Source organism: Acinonyx jubatus, chromosome A1 (assembly GCF_027475565.1).
Source record: "Acinonyx jubatus isolate Ajub_Pintada_27869175 chromosome A1, VMU_Ajub_asm_v1.0, whole genome shotgun sequence".
NCBI classification, from domain to species: domain Eukaryota; kingdom Metazoa; phylum Chordata; class Mammalia; order Carnivora; family Felidae; genus Acinonyx; species Acinonyx jubatus.
In genome coordinates, this window is record NC_069380.1 from 14,147,017 (window position 1) to 14,170,388 (window position 23,372).

General features: G+C 38.5%; 2 protein-coding genes across 12 annotated transcripts in view; one reads left to right on the forward strand and one right to left on the reverse strand.

Annotated features, from left to right (window-relative positions):
- NBEA (neurobeachin) overlaps positions 1 to 23,372 on the forward strand; it is a 676,718-nt gene that overhangs the window by 454,195 nt on the left and 199,151 nt on the right. For 7 of the 11 annotated variants that reach the window (XM_053214308.1, XM_053214315.1, XM_053214324.1 and 4 more), the window contains 2 exons: positions 2,544 to 2,576; positions 18,300 to 18,436. In XM_053214308.1, the coding sequence (XP_053070283.1) occupies positions 2,544 to 2,576; positions 18,300 to 18,436 (170 nt within the window). The remainder of the gene's footprint in view (positions 1 to 2,543; positions 2,577 to 18,299; positions 18,437 to 23,372) is intronic. The other 4 variants (XM_027064670.2, XM_053214341.1, XM_027064679.2 and 1 more) reach the window with 1 other exon arrangement.
- Positions 19,219 to 22,624, reverse strand: MAB21L1 (mab-21 like 1). The gene has a single exon (XM_015070986.3). The coding sequence runs from the start codon at positions 22,103 to 22,105 to the stop codon at positions 21,026 to 21,028; it is 1,080 nt and encodes a 359-aa protein (XP_014926472.1). The 5' UTR covers positions 22,106 to 22,624; the 3' UTR covers positions 19,219 to 21,025.

Below are 23,372 nucleotides of genomic sequence, written 5' to 3' on the forward strand. Positions count from 1 at the left end.
CCTGCATATACCTAGTCTAGTCACTGACGTTTCTGTATCATGAAAATTATGTGTTCCATTTGGAACTCATCCTAAGTCTATGAACAAATGTTTGCCTTGAATTCCTAGGTAAGTGTTGAAGTTTTGGTTTTGTTGTTTTTGTGGTTTGTTTTACTAGTTCAAAGATTTACTCTGAGGCCATTTGGAAGTTTAAGCAAATGAAGTCTGTGATTTCTTTTTCCCAAAGATTTGTTTTCTCTTTTCCCGGTCTTATTCTTGATCCTAAAGAAGTAGAGGAAATTTATAAACATGTTTTGTTACCTTTTTAGATAATGTGTTGTCTTTCCTCATTCACATATGGTAATAAATATGTTCAATAATTATACAATTTAGTTTAGACTCTCCATTATAAAAGTAATTAATTAGTTGATACAAATTTGGCTGGTACCCTGAAGTTTATTGTAAAAAGATTTTCCCTGTACTATCAGAGGCAAAATCCAATAAAGACTCATAACTTCTTTATGTTTCTCTCCTTTAATGGTAGCTAGAGTAATTATTAATATTAATTAACAGTTTTTTTACTTGTATTTATTTTTGAGAGACAGAGACAGAGAACAAGCAGGGAAGGGACAGAGAGAGAGGGAGACACAGCATCTGAAGCAGGCTCCAGGCTCCGAGCTGTCAGCACAGAGCCTGACGTGGACTCGAGCCCATGAACCATGAGATCACGACCTGAGCCACCCAGGCGCCCCTATTAATTAATACTTTAAACAAAATTCCCAAAATAACATTAAGTTAAAATACCTACAGGACAATGAAAGTATGCTTGCAGTAAATTAGTTAAAAACCTAATTATGTGGCTCTTGACCAACTCACTGTCAAGACTCTTCTAACTTCAGTCTTTTAAACAGATTTTTCTTTGAGCAGATCCACTCCTATCTATTTTCCACCTGGTTCTAATTCATACTATTTTTGCAGAATGCTTGTGTCCGATAAATCTTACAAACTGTCCTAAAATATTGATCCCTGATCTGGTCAGTAATGTTCATCTTTAAAACAGCAATCCATGAATGTGACACTGAGCTTTGAATGCAGTAGAAAAGAAGGAGGGGATGGATGTTTTGTGAAGGGAGAAGTAAAGGTAACAGAAATAGTCTGCATAATATATAGGTATATATAGGTTCATCTTGTAAATGCCGAAGCCTGTTTATTATCTAGACTGGCGGGATAGTTACAGTGTCACAGAGAAATCATTTTCAGAAGTTAATTACAAACCACTATTCTTAGATTTAAGAGGTTAATAAAATTGCGGACCACATAAATATGTAACTTTTTGGTTGTCTTTGTCTCCAAAACTAAAATTTATTAAATAATAGTGGCTTTCTTGTATATAACTTAAAGTTCTATATATCCAAATAGTGCTAAGCTGCCTTTATAAAGAGTGCTTCTGTATCACAGGAGATGTACACTCATTAAAATCCAGGACATCCTAAAATTAGTATAATCTGATACTGTTGTCTGGAAATATTATGTAAGATAACAAATGCCCATTTTCCATTTCTGGGATTAAAAATTACAGGTTGATCTTTTCATGATTTAGTGATAGGACTTGCATATCAGTAATGTAAGAAATGTACCTTCAAAAGTATACAAGTACTTAAGAGTTCTTACATTTTAGAGTTTCGTTGAATGAAGGCACCATTTTTATAATAATAATGGTAAACCCAAGCCTGCCGATTAGCCTAATTCATTTTCTTGTTTTTACAAAGCCCTGTTTTGCTGATAGGCACACAAATGAGGAGACCGTGCATTATAATTTGTCAATATGCAATATTTCTTATGAGTCAAGTTAAATTCCAAGGAAAAAAAATACGCTAATTAGAATAGAAAACTAAGGAAAGTACTAATTTGGTTAAGATTAATTCTATTTTGTGGCTTACAAGACAGGTTCAGTTTTTGTTTATAAAAAGAAAAAGAAAAAGAAAAGAATAGCTAGCATGGCTTCCTAAGAACCAGGCGGTGTTCAAAGAGCTTTATATGCGGTAATCTATTTCATGTTCACAATAACCCTATGACCTAGATACTGTTATTACCCTAATTTTACAAATGAGGCTTTAGAGGCCAAGACAGATTAATTTGCTTGTGTAAGATTAAAAAGTAAATAAAATAATGTATTTCCTCTTAAATACATAGTTTATGGTTTGAATTGAAATATACCAAATGCTATATTTAAATATGCATGTGTATATACTTAAAGACTCTCCTAAAATAATGTCAAAACAAGATCCTCAGCTTATACCTCCATTTTTACATTGGTCCATTATACTATATCTAGAAGTCTATGAATATGCCCAATAATTAATTTTGGTTTTATATATCAGTTCTCTAAAATCATTCCGGTAAGTTAAGAAAATTTGGTAGAGTATTTTTTAGCACAATTTTATTTGAATTTTGACTCCTTTTTTTCCCCATTTTCTTTGGAGTTTTCTAGTTTTAATAAAGATAAAATGGTCCACAAATTTTACAGCTTTAAATGTCATACAATTTTCTGTTTCACTTTTTAGTTCCCTTTCTTCCCAAGCTGTTCATCTCAAGAGGCAAGTTAAATGTGTGTGATTATTAATTACTCAATTTATTATGCATTGTAGCACGTGGCTAATATAATTATAATATAGAAGTATGCAAATCAGTTAAGTAATTATTATATTAATAACACCTAACTTTATTTTAATTGCTTTTTTTAGTTTGTAGTGATTCACCAAAGTGAATTAGCACCTAAGATTCCATACGTAACTAAAAATTTCAATTTACTAATTATATTGTTACTTAAAACATTGTAATTAATTAATATAATTTAACTGATTTTAATCTAAAACCCCGATATACATTTTAATTTGAAACTTACTTTGCCAAGTTATTTCTTCAAATAATTATTAAGTAACTGAAATTTAAGATTAACTCAAATTTATATGAATTGACAAGTGAATGACTTACTTCAACTGATAGAATTGTGTACCACTGATAAAACGTACCTCCTTTTTTTAGGATGGTAGTTCTGTCACATACACTGAGTGAAAGTACAAATATTTTCCATAACAGATTTGAAATTTGTACAGATTTCTTTATTGTTACTTACAAATATTAGTCATTTTGCAAAGTTAGGGAATTCTGGGTTCATGTTGATGATGGTCACTTATGGTTCATAAGTTCTGCAAATTATCAAAAAAATGTTTTATCTGTGTAAGCTCTTTTTACCTATAATCCACCCATCCGTTCCTACACCAATATCCAAACTTCTTAACCAGAAATATCCTTCAAATTTTTCCATTCTACACCTTCCCTTGTATCACTTATCAAAATCTCTACCCATTTTTTATACATATTTTAAACACTTCATGAAGTATTCACTGGCCAGTTTTGTCACCCCATAACCTTTGTGTGGTAGCAATTTTATTGAGACATAATTCACGTGCCATACAACTGACCCATTCAAACGGCACAATTTAATGATTTTTAGTATATTCACAGAGTCATGCAGCCATCATCACAATCTTAGAACACTCCATCACACAAAAAGAAACCTCCACACTCTTTGGCTATTCCACCCAATTTCCCATGCCCCCTCTACAGGCCTAGAGGACCAGTAATCTACTTTCTGTCTCCATAGATTTGACTATTCTGGACATCTCGTATAAATATAATTGTATAATATGTAGTCTTTTGTGATTAGCTTATTTTACTTACCATTATGTTTTCAAGACTCATCCATGTAATAGCATGCATGTCCTTTTTATGGTGAATAATATTCCATTGAATGGATATTTCACATTTTGTTTATCCATTCATTAATTGTTGGACATTTGGTGTGTTTCCACTTTTTGGCTACTGTGATTAACAGTATGAACATTCACATACAACATTTTATGCCAACATGTGTTTTCATTTCTCTTGAGTATATACCTAGGCATGAAATTTCTAGGTCAAATAATAACTCTATCTTTGACTTTTTGAGGAACTGTTAGACTCTTTTCCAAAGTGGCTGCATCATTTTACATTCCTATCACCAATGTGTGGGGATCAGATTTCTCCACATCTTTACTGCTCATTATTATCTGTCTTTTTTATTATAGCCACTCCTTGAAATTTTGATTATATCACTCTTAAGATACTGATAAAATACAAGATGTTTTCGTGTATGTTTTCTTTTTCCTTTTAGATTGCAAATTCCTTAAATATAGTGACCATATCCCATATATCTTTGAACCGGGAAGAAATCTAACACAATTACTTGCACTAAAAATGTTCCCATTGAAAAAAGTTTATGTAGGGGGCGCCTGGGTGGCTCAGTCCATTGAGCGTCTGACTTCGGCTCAGGTCATGATCTCATGGCCTGTGAGTTTGAGCCCCGCATAGGGCTCTGTGCTGATAGCTTGGAGCCTGGAGCCTGCTTCAGATTCTATGTCTCCCTCACTCTCTGCCCCTCCCCGACTCATGCTCTGTCTCTATCTCAAAAATAAATAAACATTAAAAAATTAAAGAAAAGAAAAAGTTTATGTAGGTTGAAATAAACTAGAGAGCTAGTTTAATAACTATAGATTATTATCTAGTTAATTTATACCAAAACCAAAAAGACAATTGAGCTATTAGAATTAAGTGTTTGGGGCTTAAATTATTCAGATCATCTGTTCATACTAATTGAATCATTCAAATTACTCAACTCATCAGTTGACTTTTTCAGGGTAAGGACTAAACTAATCTTTCTTCCATTCCAGTTTTTGCTAATTGTATCATTTTAACTAAATGTCTCTTAAGACTCCCATTTTTAAAGTCAAGATACCACTGTGACTCTTAATCAAAAAAATTTTTTTTCTCTATCGCACAGAAAAGATATTCTATAACCAAAGGATTATATTGTTATTTTGAATACTTAAAAAGAGTTAACTAGTATAGAAAACTGGCAATGTGGGAAAAAAGTGTTAGAATATGAAAGTTGGATATTTTTATGTGGCTTTTTCAAAGTGATAGATTTTATTATCCTTTACACACACACACAATCACCCCACATACCACACACCAAAGTCCAGAATCCATAACTCAGAAAAAAAATGCATTATGTAAATTTAAGAATAAAAAAGATATAGAAATGAGGAGAACATCTACTAAAAGAAACAGGATGTAATCAGTAAGAGGTTCTCCTAAATGACAGTCAGCTTCCTTGCAGGACACTCCCCTTTAATGCCCTAGACAGTTCCCAAGTATGCTTTCACTGATGTTTAGAGGACAGTACCTTTTCAGACTATTTTTCTGGTCGTTAATGGGTCAAATTTTTGGTCTGTTTTCTGTTATCTTTATTAATTCATGGTGAATGCAGATATCAAATAATTGGAGGGGAGCTTGCTTAGACTTTGTTTTAAGGTTGACCATTCCTACCTCCCTAAGTCTCTATTTTCTTACATTCACACACCAACTGATTTGCTTACTCATTAACATCTATTAAGTATTTAGGAGATAGAACTCTGGGACTCAGAGACTGTTAGAAAAAAAATCATCAGAAGGATTAGCACTGCTACCACTACCTCTCAGTAACTTCAGTAACCAGAAAGTTACTTCATAAAATATGTCTACCCTAATAAGTGAAAGTAGACAATTCCGATGATCAGATAAGTGGGGCGCCTGAGTGCCTCAGTTGGTTAAACATCTGACTCTTGATTTAGGCTCAGGTCATGATCTCACGGTTCGTGAGTTTGAGCTCCACATCAGCCTCTGGGTTGACAGCTTGGAGCCTGCTGGAGATTCTCTCTCTCCCTCTCTCTCTCAAAATAAACACTTTTTAAGATGATCAGATAGATACTGTAGGCCTTCCAGTGTTCTAACTTGGAATGTCCAGATACCAGAGGCAAAAGTTGTTTATATATACATTGAACGTTACCTAAAAACTGAGCTAAGAAAGGTGGATAAAGCAAAATATACAACATACAAGAAGGACAAACTCAAGATTCTAGAAAAACATAATAAAAATACAGGAACAACAGGAACTCGAAAAGCTAAGAGTTTTTCAGAGAAATGTTATTTAAAAAGAAAAAAGTTTGAACCTAAACACAGAAAAGTTTTATTATAATTGTTTAATGGAGTAAGAGAATACATACTACAGAAGGAACAGGTTCAGTGTTAAACAGATAAACTCATACCATATCTGCTTAAGCCTAACTACTCCATGCAATCCAGTTCAAATATGGTTAATGAACAGTATTTCCCTAACAAAACTAGTATTTTTTGCAAGATTTCTCCATATTTATTTTATGTAGTTTTAGTTACAGAGTCAAACTAGAATTGAATCGATCTGATATTTGTATTTAGGGGGAAAATGCCTTTTAAACATTCTGGATTCTCTAAGATGCATTTTGCTCAGTATTTTCCCCTTAATTTTTAAGCCCATGTGTATTTCAAGGGAAATTTAATCCATATGTCCCTGACTCACTCACACTTAACTCATCAAAATATTGTTTAGTAAAAGCATTTGATGTTAAAAAGCCTTATGAGTCTTTATAAGTCTTTTTTCTCTCTCTTTGAATTAGGAAGTTGCTTTGCTAGTCATAAATAGTATACCCAAAGGGTTCACATTCAGCTTCAAACACAGAATTCACAGAGCTCTTGGACACAACATTAACACATGCCCATTGCCTACAAAAGCTAAAATATTTAAACTCCTAACTCAATTTTTTGATTCAGTTAAAGAATTGTAAAAATAAATAAAAGCTTTACCTTGACTACCTAGCCTTTCTACTCTCTCCTCATTATTTTTGCAATGTCTACGAGGCCATTTTAGAGTCTGTAACATTTTGCTATAATCCATATTTTGTTGTTTCCAAAAATGTATGTCTCCTTCCACCATGTAGTCTATAAAAATGCTTTTAAGGTACTCTTAATTATAACACAACCTGCTAGCCCAACTATGTAAATTTAAAATATAATAAAAAGACAAATTCAACTATTATTTAGTAGTTCACCAGCCATGATTCAAATAATATATAGCATTTTTCCATCTTTTCTTAAGAAACCATCCTTTGTTATGCTGCAAGTGTTCCACAAACCACAACAATGCCTATTCTTCCTAATACAGTTCTAGTTGAAACCTATTTTTATTTTTTTACTTGTTTCTCTGTACAGAGACTTTCCCATAAAGTAATTCCTCTACAGACTTATAATTATATTTATTCCCAACCTGAAAAGCAGAGGTGACAAAGAACTGAACTAGCTTATCAGTAGACCAGATCTCTCCTACATGTAGGGGACTAAACTCTCCTATGCTGTGTTTTTTAAAAAGTACGTGAACGAGTATGTTAATCACCTACTGGAAATATATGGGTCATCTTGTCTGTCACACTTGGAGGAATAAACAAACAAACAAAAAAAGTTCCTACTGCCAAACTGTGGATGTCAGCAACTTGGAGAAGAAGAGATGAGTATTCATCATTGCATATTGCCACACCTGTGAGGACTCCGGTGGTCTCTCCAAAAGAATTTAGCACTAATACAAACATTATATAAAAACTGATCTTGCCACTGCATTTAAAGCCGTAATATACAAAAGGACAAGTAAGTTTTTCTGCAGAGCGAAAATATTTTATTTATTTGATTATTTTATTTCCATGGCTTGGTGTTATAGAGCCAGAGTAATATCCTGCAGAAGGTACTTAAGGACAAGTATTTACATGGTGGTCAATTTGTAAGTTATTATCACAGTAGAAGCTGCTCCATCAGTTCAAATCATCAGCCCAATAAATATAAGTGTAGAACTTTTCATCAGCAAAAAGGAAGGGAAAGTCAGACTGAGTTGCCTGTCTAAATATTGTTTTTTGTATTGTATCTTTTTCCAGTTAAAATGTTTAGGCATTTACTTGATCAGAAGATGACTGATTGCAATGTTTTATGCTTTTTTAATTCAAAAGTTCTGTTGAATTTTTCCTTCATTTAGGTCACTAACAAACAAAACTGCTTAGTTGTAGCCTTATTACAGTTCAATTGTATACAAAACAGGATTGTTAAGAACCAGGTATCACAAAAACTTTCTTAAAAAATCTTCTATCTAAGTTGAGCTAGAAGGAGTCTCAATTCACCAACCAGTTTTCTGGGGAGAAAAATGAGCTTGATAGGTAGTAAAGACGTATGTGTGGATGGGCACATGAAGCTGGGAGACATAATTAAAATTTATTGAAAGAAAAAAATACCATAGACAGTAACTTTCAATTCTGAATTAGGTAGCATAGTTCATTTTAGGGTGTGGAAATTAGGGGTTCAGACATTGGGGTATTTACTCATGATCACATTACAAGCAAGAAGATAAGCTGAGATTTAAACCCATTTTTCTTCCTCTGTTAAAGCCCTTGTTCATTTCACTATTCCATTATATATAAACCAGTGTTTGCTTGGTTTTTAATTCTAAGTTGTAACCCATTGTGGGTAAGCAAATAAACTATGTGGATTATTACCCACATTATTTGTAAATAAAATAAAATAAAAGAGAAAATAATAAATTCAAATACAAAACTTCAAAATTCATCACACATAGTAAAGATAAGAACTGGAAGGACTTGCTGGGTCCTTATTCTCTGATGCCAGATCCCAACTTGATTGAGGTTGGATGTGGTTATCCAAGCAAAACAATTATCAATATTGCATATCTACTATATGCATGATATTATGGTGGGTGCTTGGAGTAAAAAGACACATACGATTAAAGTTTCTGCTTCCAAGGAGGTTATAGTCTAGAGGAAACATACACAATGAAAAACAGCAGCAACCTAGATATACAAAGGGAACAACAATAACACAAAACAGGACCCTTGACTACCATGCGGATTCTGGAAGGCCTTCCTAGAATAGGTGTTTCCTGTATTGAGTCCAGAAACGTAAGTAAAGGATTTCAAAAGATTTAAAGGGTTGTTATTGCAGACAGTGGAAACAATTATATACTAAAATATCACCCTCCCTGTGAAACTACAGTAGTTCTAAATTATTCAGGTAAATGTATGAGGCAGGGAGTTTGTGAAGTTGAGACTAACAAGCTCCTGGGGGAACGTTATGTGCCATGAGGACCCTGGATTTTTATCCTGAAGGCCACAATGAGACAGTCAAGGATTTTAAGCATGGAAATGATAAGATCCAATTTAAAAAATTTGAAAGAAATCACTCAGGCCACTGTGTAGCTTATGGTTTTAGGATGCCGAAACTTGAGGTAAAAGGCTGTTGTTCGAAGTAGAGGCAATGAGAGCCTGAACCGAGTTTAAACTGGTAGTGGCAGAAAAGGGAAGGGGACACTTAAAAAAAAACACTTAAAAGGTAATATGTCAGGGACTGTGATAATGGGCTGGTTGTGAGGAGTAAGAACGAGGGGCACCTGGCCTAGGAGAGGGAATGATCTAGGAATTATTAAATGTTTTTGGGAATGCGAAGATGCAAGGTTTTAGGGGAGAGGAGAATGACGATGATTGGTTTAGCTTGGTCAGATGGCTATCTGACATTTTCAAACGGTTGTCAAGGTTTGGAATTTGAGAGCCAATGTTGGACATAGAGTTTATAATTAAAACACTGAAATCAACCAAGGAAAGTGAGAATACATATGAAGAAGAGCAGCGGGCCAAAGTCAGAACCCACCAAGGATGCTAACAAGGAAGTCAGGCACTAAGAGAACAATAAAGAACAGTATGCTCTAGAAGTCAAAGAACTCTCCTCTTGTTCAACATTTTTCACACTGATATTCCTTAGGACACAGGAATTTTGAAATATGCTAATGAGGGGGGAGTATCGCTAAATGTGTTTGGAAAACTCTGGGTTTAAATATACAATGTTATGCAGGGTTTTTTTGGACTGATGGATAGATTTTCTGATCTTTTAACACATGAATTCACATGTGCTCCTCTGCCACTGTGGCCTAACTAGAGGATAAAAGTGCAGGCAAAAGGAGTGAACAGGGGTGGAGAACTAAGAAGGAGAAGCTGATGTGTAGAAACTTAACAAAGGAGGGCAGGGGCAAAGATAAGACAGTAGCTAGAGGGGGCAGGGAGGGTAGGACCAAACCCCAGGTAGAGTGAGTAACTGGTTTGAACAGGATGAAAGATACATTTTCTGAAACTGGGGGAAAAAAGAGAGAGAGAAAGATAATGACAAATGCAGAGGCAGAAAAGTCTCAGATGGAGGAAGGCATCAAGATAAATGACAAATTTTCATTTTTCTCCAAAATATGAATACTTCATTTATTACTGAAGCAGGATGGACAGATGTTCATAGTGATTTTCTAGGAAGGAGCCATATATCTAATCATCTTCTCAACAAGATGTGTGACCACAAAAAAAGGATAAACACCACCGTGCCACATTGTAATATCTGAGCTTTAATCATTGATTCCTTAACCTGAAACATCTCACATTCACAACTTGGTATATGTTTTCAGTTTCACATCATACTGTCCCTCCCCCTTCACACGTCCTAATCACTGGCCAGTCTTACTTCTCCTGTACACATACTGCAGCTGTGTGTTTGTTCAAACTCTTCTGCTCTGCTTACAATGCTCTTCCCCCTCGTATCCATCTGTCCACATCCTACCCATCCACTACAGCTCACTTCAAATACCATTGCCATCTTCCTGTCCCAATTACAGCTATCCCCCCAAAAAAGCTGGGTGGAAACCATCACGGTTCAGTGAATGTCTATGGAATTTTTTTTCTGTCCCTTCCTTGTTGGGAGGCATGTATACATAACAGCCCTGACTTTGAAGTCGGATAACCAGGGCAGAATCTTGTCTCTACCATTTACTAGTTGTATGACCTTCCCTAAATTACTTCACCACTTCGTCTCATTTTCTATCTGTGAAATGGACACAATAGCAGTTCCTGTATATCATAGGTTTGTTGTTATGAGGAACAAATGAGATCAGTTCATGTAAAGTGCTTTAACAATGATGCTTAGATAGCTTTTCTCCTTTATGTCATTACCGCGTGTATATATTTCTTACCTCTACGATGTACTATAAGCTCTCGAGTAAAATTCATGTCTCATACTTTAGTCTGTGCTCTCTTAGTACCCAAAACAGTGAATAAGTTTTGTTGACCACATGAATGAATGAATGGATGCTGAGTTAAGTATGTTTCCCTAAGCATTTAAATTATAAGGAGGGAACAACTTAGTAGGAAAACTATGGCAGTTATAACATTATGCCATTAAAAAAAATAATAGTATACATGTGACATGGCTACAATGACCAATTACATTATAACCCTTGTTGGTTTTCAGCATATCTTTTACTTATGTTTTCTCTAAAATGCAGTGTCTTTCATATTTTTAAAGCACAACTTGAAATGAATTCCAGAAAAATGTAAAGGGTGTGATCTGTTAATGTAAGTGTCTTTTTACTAGTACATCCACATGCAATAATGGTGCATTTCTTTTTCTATTTTCAATTCCATAAAGATATATTGCATACCATGCAACAGCCACTGTGTTAGAGGAAGAAAGATAACACCCTTTTCTTTAAGTAGCTTATGCCAAATGGGAGGATAGACGTTTAAACACATATATGAAATATATTATAAGGCTGCAGTAAACGTGCACCCATGAAGGCTAGGCCCTTACTCCACCCAAGGGTACAAAGACTTGGTCCTCCTGGTCCAATAGATTTAAATCATCTCCTCTGGTTTATTCACTCATCTAGTCCAGTAGGAATTTACTCTTCTCAATCATTAAATGATATCCTCGTGCCATAAAAGAGTCACTACGCTTCCAGAAAGTAAAAAATGTATTCCATATGTTGAACTAAATGTGATATAACTAGAAACACAAATCTCATCTGGATCACCTAGTGAATCAAAAGACAGAACAAATGAGCACAACGAACATTAAAATGATCACTGTTTCTTAGTAAATTTTTGTGCTAAAAATAACTCAGTTAAAATTTACTTAGCGTATATATGCTTTATAAGTTTTTTTTCCTGTAAAATTACTCATTGCCTTTGTGGAAAATGCACGGGTTTTTGTTGACTTATATTTTATAGAAAAAATTATCTGTTCTACAAATATATTGGAAAACCTAAATGGTAGGTTAAAATTAGAGCCTATCAGATTATCTCTTGGTACATTTAAAAATTATTTATTATAAACATGCTAAATAAGATGAGATGCTAGATAATATTAGTGCAGAAATAGGTGTTCTACCATGATGAACAAATATTTTGTTAAAATGCAGTTTTCTATTGCTCTTATATAGAGGGCTCCATTCTTTCTGTTTCCATTTCAGACTGTGTTGAGTTTTACCACAGGTAGCTTTACTCAGATCTGAAGACCTTGATGTGGTTCTTAAACATGTGTATAATTTTGTACAATAATAATCTAAGGAAACCAGTGTATTATGGGGATGGTTGGTGATTGTCCATCTCAATCTAAAAATAGATTACGTTTGGGGCACCTGGGTGGCTCAGTTGGTTAAGTATCCGACTTCGGCTCAGGTCATGATCCCATAGTCTGTGAGTTCAAGCCCCATGTCGGGCTCTGTGCTGTCAGTTCAGAGCCTGGAGCCTGCATCGGATTCTGTGTCTGCCTCTCTCTCTCTCTGCCCCTCCCCACTCATGCTCTGTCTCTCTCTGTCTCTCAAAAATAAACGTTAAAAAAAATTTTTTTAAATAAAAATAGATTACATTTGGGGCACCGGGGTGGCTCAGTTGGTTGAGCATCCAACTCCAGATTTCAGCTCAGGTCATGATCTCACTATTGGTTCAGTAGATCCCTTCTTAAGGCTCTGTGCTATCAGCATGGAGTCTGCTTCGGATTTTCTCTGTTCCTCTCTCTCTGACCTTCCTCTACTCATGTGTCTATGTGTGCTCTCTCTCTCTCTCTCTCTCTCTCTCTCTCTCTCTCTCTCTCTCCCTCCCCCTTTCTCAAATAAACAAACTTAAAAATATGTATAAATAAAGGCAGATTATGTTCAAGAAGTCACCAAAGAGCTTAAGAAGCTACTTCTTGGACACAATGAGCTTTGTAAAAAATTCAGGTTTATAGAGTGTTTGTAATCAATAGTGTGTGTGTGTGTGTGTGTGTGTGTGTGTGTGTGTGTGTGTGTTTGGGAGGGAAGGAAGGAGAGAATAATGCTGGAAGTTAAATTCATAACTCTTGCGATGTGTATTCCATTAGTTGTTCACATTATATTTTTTTGATTCAAGCATAAACATTCTATAACTATTTTCCTGCAAGAAGTTTTTGAAAGCTTCAGAGGATTATTATTCTGAAATTATATTTGGACCACTATCAATATTTTCTGTACATAAAGAAAAGAGTCACTGTCTAGAGATTTTGTTACTATCCTATCTTTTTTCTTGGGGAATTTCAAATGCTTGAAATCAGGGAACTATCCTGGCTAATAGAAATCTCAGATCTTAACATTTCCTCTTAACTCCCTCTCCCCCAGGCACATACACAAACACCTCCATTTTCTTTATGCCTAAAGCTTTCCTAAGATTTCAAAACAAAGTCCCAGCTCTCTTATATTCTTCATTAGTTCCCTTTAAGTTGTTTTGAGATTAAAGCATGTTATTCTTTGAATTCTATGGGGAAAATGTTTTCTTTAAATTGATATTGCCATACTTAAAAGTAATAGAAGTCCATTTCAGGTAGATACTTTACATGTGTTCAGCTACTCACTCTAGGAGTTTTTCCTACAAATTGTATCATATTATAGAAGAAATTGTAAAGATTACTTCCATATTAAAATTTTATCTTAATTGTTTTTGGAATGATACCTTCTTCCACTAAACAAAGGATTCCAGATTAGTTCTTTTTCTTCTAAGTAATGTCAGGATTTTAAGTTTAATGATTTTATAAAGATTAGTCAATGTTTACTATCCCCCAAATAATTATCTTCTGCATGTTCCTAGAGCAAACTGAATATGTAGTTTTAAAGTAATTGAGGTTGAAGAAAATCTATCTAGTTAATAAAACTTTTATTAATACTAAACTAAGTTTAGAAAGTATTCAAGTGATACTAAAATTCATTGTAACTTCATGTACACTAAATATAGGTTTGGCCAGTTGAAATTCATCAAATAATTATAATGATGCCAATTTTCATTCAACTTCAGCTCTTTGTCCCTATATAGTCTTCATTGTACTTTATATTGAAACTTGTAAAGAATCTTAGCCTTGTTTGAAAAATTAATTGCCATAGTTGCCTGTTAATGCCTGTTAGTATGTTACTGACACCCCTAAAAATGACTAATTCCTGTATGTGAGAAAAAGAAAAGCAGCCCTTGACCTCTGGAAACTTGCCTGACCCTTATAAGGAAGCCCAGTAGTGTCAGGAGCTAGTATGGAGCTCATAGCTAGGCCCTGGTGTTTTCTTATTGGTCATAAACAATCTCACAGAACACCAGCATCAGACAAGAACTCATGATGATGATGTGAGGCAAAAAATAACTATAATTTTGTGCAAGCATTGACAAAAGCAAGGTCACTCTGCATACCACCTAAATACCAAACATTCCCCCGCCCATCTCCTGGCTTATATGGGGGACTGCTGCTTCTTTGCTAATTATAGCTTTAGCCTAGATCTTGCCCTCCATCCCTCTAGATAAGATTTATTAAGACCCATAATCACAGAATTATCCCTGCTTCCCAACAGAGCCCAACTCAGAGCAAAGCCAAGCTCCTTGAACTCTTCTCAGAATCACTTAACCAAAGCCCATATCCTACAAAGTCCCTTATGAAGTTGCCCGTTTCTCCCTCATTGCACTGAGCAGTAAACCCGACTTCTTCAGCTACACATGTGTTCCTGGCGGTCTTTGACAAGAGGGTATTGACACATCCATAGCCCCCAAAACTGTCAATATTGAACTAGTAGTTAAGTAAAAATGATGTAAAAGAACCTTGTACACTGTAAAGCTTTATTAGAAAGTTGATGTATTATTAAGATTTCCAGACTTGGAATTTTGTTTTCAGTGGAATCATCCAAACCCACAAGTATTTTTTAACATTCTACTTTTTAAATATATTTGATGAATAGTTCCCTTTCCAAATATAAAACATGTGTACTTTCTACTCTAGGTTTACCATCTCAACTGATTAAAGATGGTGTAACTCTCAAGAGAAGTTCATTCATTTAAACATTCTTTTCATTATGCTTGGGTGATCTTTGTTCTAGTTCAGATTTTAAATTAGCATTGAAATGAATGTCAAGTAGTATCCCTATCCTTTCAGAAATAGTGATGGATCAATATTTCTTAAACATTACCTGCCAACTCTAAAAGCAAATAACGCTTATTGTTGCTTTCGTCACCACTTTAGATGGTGGCGTTTTAAACTGCTGTGTTCTACGCATCAGTGTGGGGGAGGAGGTTCTGACCCTCCCATCTGTTTAATGGCCATCACTAGACTTCAGTAGGTGCTAAGAACATTATTGTAACATATCCTTTATTGCCCTAATAGTGGTTGGAATGGATATACTTACATTCAGTCCGGAACTCACCACACGAAGCAAATTTGGGAGGTTGAATTTGTACCCAGTTATCTTCCAGGACAGAGTCTGCAAGATCGCCATCTTTCTGGGATCCACAGATGCTGCCCTCTTTAAACTGTTTTTATTTGAAAAGGGATCCCAGGTTTTCACATGGAAAATCTCCCACATGGAAGATCTGGTTTGTGATGGTGTCTTATGTAAACATTTTAATATCAGATCCCTAAAATCCAGAGGCTCCCCCAAAAGGGATTAAAACATAATCCCCTCTCTCTATTGCTGTAGTGGATTAACTGTGTATTCTCTCTGCGGCTGGTTTGCTCCCTGAAGGCTGCAACAAAAAGACTCGGTGCTCCTTAAACATGCTATGGAATTGGAAGTTGTAATTGGAGATTTCCAAAGGACAGGGGTAAAAATGACACACTATTAAGGCTGAATGTTTCATGACGCCTCTTTCTGAAAGAAGAACCAGTTCGAAGTCCTTTTATAAACCCCCAGAAAATCTCAGTTCAATGGAATCAGATTGGAGTAAAAGCAGAGGCAAGCGCAGTGTCCTTTCAGAAACGCAGAGAATCCAGTAGAGAGAATGTGTTCCCTGTGAAAAGTTCACGGAGACGTGTACTTAGAATCCGTAATATATTTCAGTAAATCACTGTATATGGTTTTGATAATGTGTTTTGTGATTTTTTTTCAACTTCTCCCAATTTAATTGCTTGAATATGTTAAATTACTCTTTAAGAAAAAGGAATAGTTCGCCATTTTAAATGTTTTTGACCATTCTTCGTCTCCAAATGCCAGAAACCTCTATTAAACCAGAAGTCACTAGGCTTCGCTGTATATATAGCATGACGACTTTTGTAAGGTTTTAGCAAGGCCCAACGATGTATAAGAAGGCACTGTTTTCAATGTCAGTCACATCACCTTCTTTCTCACCTCGCCCCAGTCGAGAGTAAGCCTCCAGTCAAGATCTTTCCAGAAAGGAAATAGGAAAAGTGTCATCCACTGGAGCGTCCTGGTGGCTCAAGGGTTAAGGGAGCGGTTCGAACCGGCCCGAGCGTTGGGGGATTCCGAGGAGGACGCGGGAGGCCGCAGGCGCCGCGGAGCGCGCGCACAGACCCTCCAATAAACACAAAGGAGGGCCTGGGGAATAGAAACCCAAATCCACTTGTAATCGTACAAGAGATTCGGGCATAATTACTTGAGCAACCTAGATTAAGATTGATGAGCCTTTAAAGTGGCGCTTCAGATCGACCGCCTCGCCCTTTGGAAAGAAAAACCTTGTGCAGCCGAGATGGACCCTGACTCCGCTTGGCTACGCGGCGGGAACTGGCGGCCCGGGACCCAGGCCGGGAGCGCGCGCGCCCCGGGGCCGGACCCCCCGGTGCGGGCTCGGGGGGGTACCGAGGGCAATAAACTAACCGAAAGGGCTTCGCGTTAGTGTGACCCAGGCGGTCAGCTCGGGGGTGAAGGCTGACACTGACGCAGTTGGCTTCCTGTCCACCCGGTTAGGCGCGACCGAAGCCGGCCGAGAGCCCTCTCCGTGCCTCCCGCGGCAGAAACGGCCCGGCTTTGTGCAGGACGGTAGCGGCCTCGGGGCGCACGCCTCCCTGGGAACGTGAACTTGCCCGCAGTCCCCGGGCCCCGCCGGGTCGGGCCTGCCAGCGGTGGCCTCGGCGGTGGCGGCGCGAGCGGGTCTCACCGCGAGGAGCCGCCGCCGAGGGGCCCGAGCCCGAGCGGCCGCAGGGAACCTGCCTTTTTATTGCCTTTATCCGACTGTGACTCGTTTGACTATGTGCATTTCAGGGCGTGGGGGGAGGGGGGACTCGTTTGACTATGTGCATTTCAGGAGGGGGGAAGGAATGGAGGGGAATTTAAGGCGCCCTTGCTACAAAAAAAAAAAGAGAGAGAGAGAGAAGAACAATAAAAAAAAGAATAATTTCTGTGTTCCATGTCTGTGTTTTGAGTACAGGATAGCAAAGAGTGCCTCCCCTTTCGGGGAATCTTAAAGGGGCAGTTAAGTTATCCCCTTTGAATTAATATTCTAAAACGTAATTTTCAACATTAACTCAGATTGAGGGAATTCGAAGTAGGCACACTTTCTGAAACATCTTTTCCTGAAGATTAGTTTCTCTAGTTTCAAAAGTTGAGAAATAGCACTTTTGGCACGCTTTTCTGAGAATCGCCTTGTTCGAGCGTCTTACAATTTCATCACTTTTGACTGATTCTCTGTGAAAATCACAGCTACGATTTTTGTTCTTTTCTACATAAGAAATGTACTTAATATCCTTGTGTGTGTGTGTGTGTACGTGCGTATGTGGCGCGGCTTAGGACGCCGATGTGAATCTTCATGCAAGTTGCAAACCCGTTAGTTAGTACAGTGGAATTCATACATCCAGATCCTGTACCCCTTCACACCCTCCTGCCCATCCTTGGGGAACTCCGCTACCCAGTGGAGCGGGCTTTCCCGGATGGCTGGCCTTTGGGGGCAGTGCTGACTGCCTAGGGTCTCCCAAAGCCGGTGGTGCCCCACGGAGAATCGGGGCATTTGTGGGATTTCTAGGCGGAGGTTACCAACTCTCTTGCTAAGGGTCACTTATTCGGTATTCTGACCTGTTGGGGCTTTATAGGATTCTGTATCTCTACTCTCGTTATAAGATAATGTGCAAAAGCTAAGCAGACCTTATCTCACACGAGAGGAGCTGGCCGCATGACCACAGGCACCATTTTCTTAGTACATCTTTAAAAATAAAGACCTGCGGCACCCTTCGGGAGGGAGCGGGAGAGGGCCACAGGGATTCAGCCTGACTCCGGTGCCCTTGTCTTTCAGGCCCAGTGGTTCTCAGTACCCCAGCCCAGCTCATCGCTCCTGTGGTGGTGGCCAAGGGGACTCTCTCCATCACCACGACAGAGATCTACTTCGAGGTAGATGAGGATGATCCTGCCTTCAAGAAGATCGACACGAAAGTGAGTTAGAGTGATTCTGTAAACAGTCCTGGTGGCTTTGTGGCAGGAAGTGGTTTTCAATTTTGCTTGGTTTTAAATGACAGTGGGGGAGGGGAGCATGTTTCCATCTTTGTCATAGGAAATAAAATGAATGAAATAACACATGCTCTATTTTATGGGACTGAAGAATATATTAATGATTTTAAATCCCGTGTTACCAGAGCATGTTCATTTTAATACTTTCTACATGAGAGCCTTTGTCTGCACTTGGGTAGATTTGATAGTTAAGCCAGTTGTTCAAAGTCTCTGGGGTACAGCATCCCAAGCTCTTTGGGAAGACTGGGAAGGTTTTTCTGAAATACCTTAAGATCACTTTTAATTTCCAGACGTGTACATTGAAATGTGAATTATTATTTATTAAAAGGTTATAAGGAAACTGGCGGGGGGGGGGTGAGGTGGCATTTAAATATAAATTCATCTCCATTATTACATCCATTTTTCATCTCCTGAAATAAGAATGCACTTTACATGTGAATTTAAGAGCAGGAGAAACTAATTCTCTAAGAAGCATCGATTTCAAGTGTATAGGTCATATATACTAGCAATCAGATGTTTAAAGTTTGTGTTCTTCTGTGGGTGTAATGCCAGAAGATACATATTTGGACAATTTGAAATGCATAAATATTTATTTAGTATATCTTATTGTGCAGATTTTAAAACCTGATGTTGGGACAGCTCTACACCTCTGCACTTTCTTTTCAAATCAATGTGATTGTTGTTTTAACTTTTATGTTACCCTGCAGTTTGTAAACTTTTCTGAGGTTAAGAATTCAAGTGTCCTGCTAGATATCCAAGCATCAGTATACAAAAGATCTTCCTTTGCAAGCTTTATCAGAAGCAATTATTCTAAAATAGTCAAAGACAAATGCTCCCACAGATTCAGAACTTTATTATTTGTATTTAATTTTTGTATAGAAATAAAGTATTATAAAACACGATTTGTAGAAGAGGAACTGAAACTCCAAAATCTACCCTCACCTGAAATAACTGCCTACCTTAGGGCCTGTAGGTGGTTAGCTCTCAGCACTTGTTGACTATTAAAATACTTGGAAGGACAGTCAAAGGACTTCTTACACTTCTGGCTCCCAAAGGATGGAATGTTTAAAATGAGCTGAAATGTAGTGTATTTGATTTTTAAATAATTTAAAGTTTGTCTTTATGCTTTTATCATTAGCTTGCCCTACAAAGGAAAAATAAATTTTGGGTTTCTGATTAACTTATTCAGCTAATGGAACACTAACTGCATAAAATAAGATTTGACATAAAGTGGTCAGAAATAATCTTTATTTTATTAGCATAGTTAGTTTTCATATACAAATTTTGAAACTTTCATTGTGACTTTGAGTTCACTTTCTCTGAGTCAGATTTTTAACTCCACAGTCTTTGCTGTCATGACATATTTTATTCCTTATATTATCAGAAATGCTACAGAACCTAGTCCAGAAGAGCAGACTTTCAAGGGTAGATTTAAATCTGTCTGTCATAGAAAGAAATAGTCTTATAAGTAGATCATTAGCTTCTGTAGCCGTACAAAGAGTTTTCTCCGGTATTTTAAGGTTTTATTTTTAATAATTCCATTAGCACACTCCTCAAAATGTTTAAGATACTCAGGTGGGTTCAGTTTCCAAAATGAAGCGTTACATCTTTTGATAGAAAAACAATTTAAAGTGAGACACAACAACTTTTATTTACTCCATTTATTAGCTTCTAATTAAATAAAAACCAGCAACAGAAATTAAAATCTAAGTCACAAAAGTAGTTATCCAGTGTATTTCAAGTGCATTTTCAAATATATAATTCAGATATTCAAGCGTTATTATATAAGCTGAATTCAAATTTCTTTGAATATATTTAAATAACATTTCAAGTATATTTATGGAATGTTAGAAATAGAACAAGCATTATATTTGAAACAAAATGTAAACTTTTTTAAAGTTCAGACACTTTCAAAGACAGATAAAAGTACCGGGAGGAAATCTACCTTTAAATGGTATCTTTGTTAGCGGAAAATGTCTGGAAGTATCCAAAACGGCAATTTAACTTCTGTGCACCAAATCACAAGACACCAACATCCACACGTTCAAAGACAATGTGAGATCACAATATTTGTTACAAACCAAAATACACATTACACTTTCCTTCAGATGCATATCCAAATGGTGTTTACTCACAGACAGATGCACCTAAATCACCAGGATTGCTATAATCCTTTGATAGCTGGGCAGAGTGTTCTCTGTGGTCTTGCATTACAGCCGGGTTGCTTTCCGGGTGTTACTGTGTACTTTTCGAGGGCGATAAGAAATCCTTTGTAAAAGAAGTCTCCTAACACTTGTGGGTTTGCGTTTTTCTCTCTCCCCTTTCCCTACTTCTTCTTCTCCCCTTGGAGGGGTGGGTGAGATGATGCCTAAACATTGTACTGTTATTCCTTTTTAAGGAAGAGATTGTTTGCACTGACAAGTGGAATATTAGATAGGAATCGACCAGGAAGTTTACACCGAAGTAGGTCTTTGAGAAGAGCAATCACCTTTCGGCTCTTGACGAAACGGTCCTCTAAAGTTTCTCCAAACTTTTCGGGTTGGTCAGGATCTCTCTCGCCAGTCGCCACGTTTGTTTGGCAGCGTTCTCCAGAGCCGAATGAGGTTTGCCTTGGAACAGATCTAAGTTCGGGAGGAAGTAGTGAGGACACCGCCGGCACTGCAGGCAGGAGATAAGTTGCAGCAAAATCCCGTTAAGCCGATCACCCAGGCAGGACTCGTCCCAGTCCGACTCCCGGGGATGCTTTTCACACTCGTAGGAAACCAGAGTCTTCATGTGGTAATTGTTGAGGGGCTGGCCGGGCAGTTCGAGGTGCCGATCCCGCAAGGTTTTGAGGATGGAGAGGCATTTCTTCCTGCAGCCCCCCATCTGCAGTCTGTTCTCCGCTTCCGCGAACTGCAGCACCCACGCGTCGCTCTCGGCCGAGCTCTGTTTGCCGGCCAGGGAGTGGCACTCCTTGGACAGGAGATTGAACCCTTCCGCTTTGACCTCCGCCACCCGGTTGGGTCCCGGCCAGGGGATGTGGGGAAGCGGCCAGTGGGCAGCACTCCTGGGCCAGATGCCGGTGCACTTAAAGGCCGGGGTGATCTGCACCACGTACCTATCTCGGATTCGCAGTTTCACTTCGCTGGTGTCCGCCACCATTTTCACCACGTCCCTGTAGCTGCATTTGTCCACCGCCTGGGCCACCAGCGTCTGGAACCTGGACCGGATCTTGCGCGCCGAGAGGTAGCCGGAGGCGGTGATGAATTCCACCCAGAGGGACATGCTCCTCTTGCGCCCGTCGCTCAGCTTCAGCACCGCGCAGCCGGGCAGCGAGCCGTCGTCCACAAAGTTGAACACCCCCATCTGGTTCAGGTAAAGCACCACCTCAAACTCGGTGGGGGAGATGACCTCGAGGCCCTCGTAGCGATTGTCCATCTCGTTGAGAGAGCTGATGAAGCGGGGCTCCTGGACCTCCACTTCTTTCAGGACGTCGGAAACGACTTTGCAGACTTCGCGGATCGTCTTGGCGATGGCAGCCTTCCTGGCCTGGCACTTCTCGTTGTAGTATTTATTCAGATGGTACACCAGCTTGGCCTGGGCCGCGATCATGTTGGGGCAGAGATCCGGATTGTACACCGGAGTCTCGCAGTAAGCTGTGGGATCCAATGCGGCTGCTAGAGCTGGAGCCAACTTCGGTGGAGAAACGGGCCGCCGCGCTCAGAAACGCACCCAAACGCTCTCCGACGTGCTGCCGCGCTGGACTCCCAGCCCGCTGCTCTCCCCCCTTCCTTTTATCTTTGAGCCCGGACGGCCTGAAAGTGAAAGCCTGCTCTCCCCCCCACCCCCCTCTCTCGGTCTTTCTTCCTCCTTTAAAGGATCCTTGTGCGAGAGAAACGCAAGGAGAGATCACCTTCTCAGTAGTGAAAACAAAAGTTGCGCCGAGACCCAGCAAAGCTCCTCCCGTAGCCAAAATAACCGGCCCTCTCCGTATTTATTGACGCCTTCCCGCAATCATCGTGTCTGCCGGACTGTTAATCAGACGGAGGAAAAGTGTGCGGAGTGTGTGTCGGGGTGAGTGTGCGTGTGTCTGTGTCAGAAGAAGCTGCTGTTGGTTTGTCTAAGAGCCCAGATGCACTCGTGTGGAAATTATAAAGGCAGGGCCAGGCAGGCTGGCGGCCAATCGCCACTGGGCTCGTCACGACAGCCTCCTTCAGCTCCAACCCGGCTAATTAATCCCCCCTCGTGGATATAGGCACACAAACTAAAGGTAGGAGGCTGCTGCCGGCAGAAAACCACCCAGGCCACCTAGACAGTTTTGGAAATCAAGAGGAATCTCTCGGCTTTGGTATTAATGGAAGCATATTGACGTTTTGAAAAGACTTGGCAAAGTGCTTCTCTTCTGTGTTGAAAAAAAAAAAAAAGCCCTGCTTGTCTTTTTACCGCGGAAATGCAAATACAGGTGTATTAATGGTCATCCATCAATTAGTGAACTAGATGGGGTCTTCTAAAACCAAAGTCACTAACTTGCATTTAGAATAAGATAATTAACGTCTCTTAATCCTGGAGGTCTTTTAAAATGCAGGTTGAGAGCTCGCTGTTGCACGTCTGTGCGAGTTGGCTTTAGATGGACTGATGCCTGTGTAATTTTTTGGATGTTCCTATAATGTCAGAATGTTGCTGTTGTTGTTGTTTTAATGTTATGCAGCGTTTTAACTCTGGTTTTTCCTCATTTGCAGTGGTTGAAAGGAGTCTGAAAATTACTGTTTTGTTAGACGTTGTCTACTGCTCTTTTAAGTTAGGATGTTTAAAAAAATGTTTAGGATCACTCCCCCTCTGTCCCCAACTGCAGCCCTCTTTGTACTTCGGGTGACTTGCC

Coding starts and splice junctions, on each gene's coding strand:
- MAB21L1 (XM_015070986.3), bottom strand. CDS start 22,105: ATGATCGCGGCCCAGGCCAAGCTGGTGTACCATCTGAATAAATACTAC.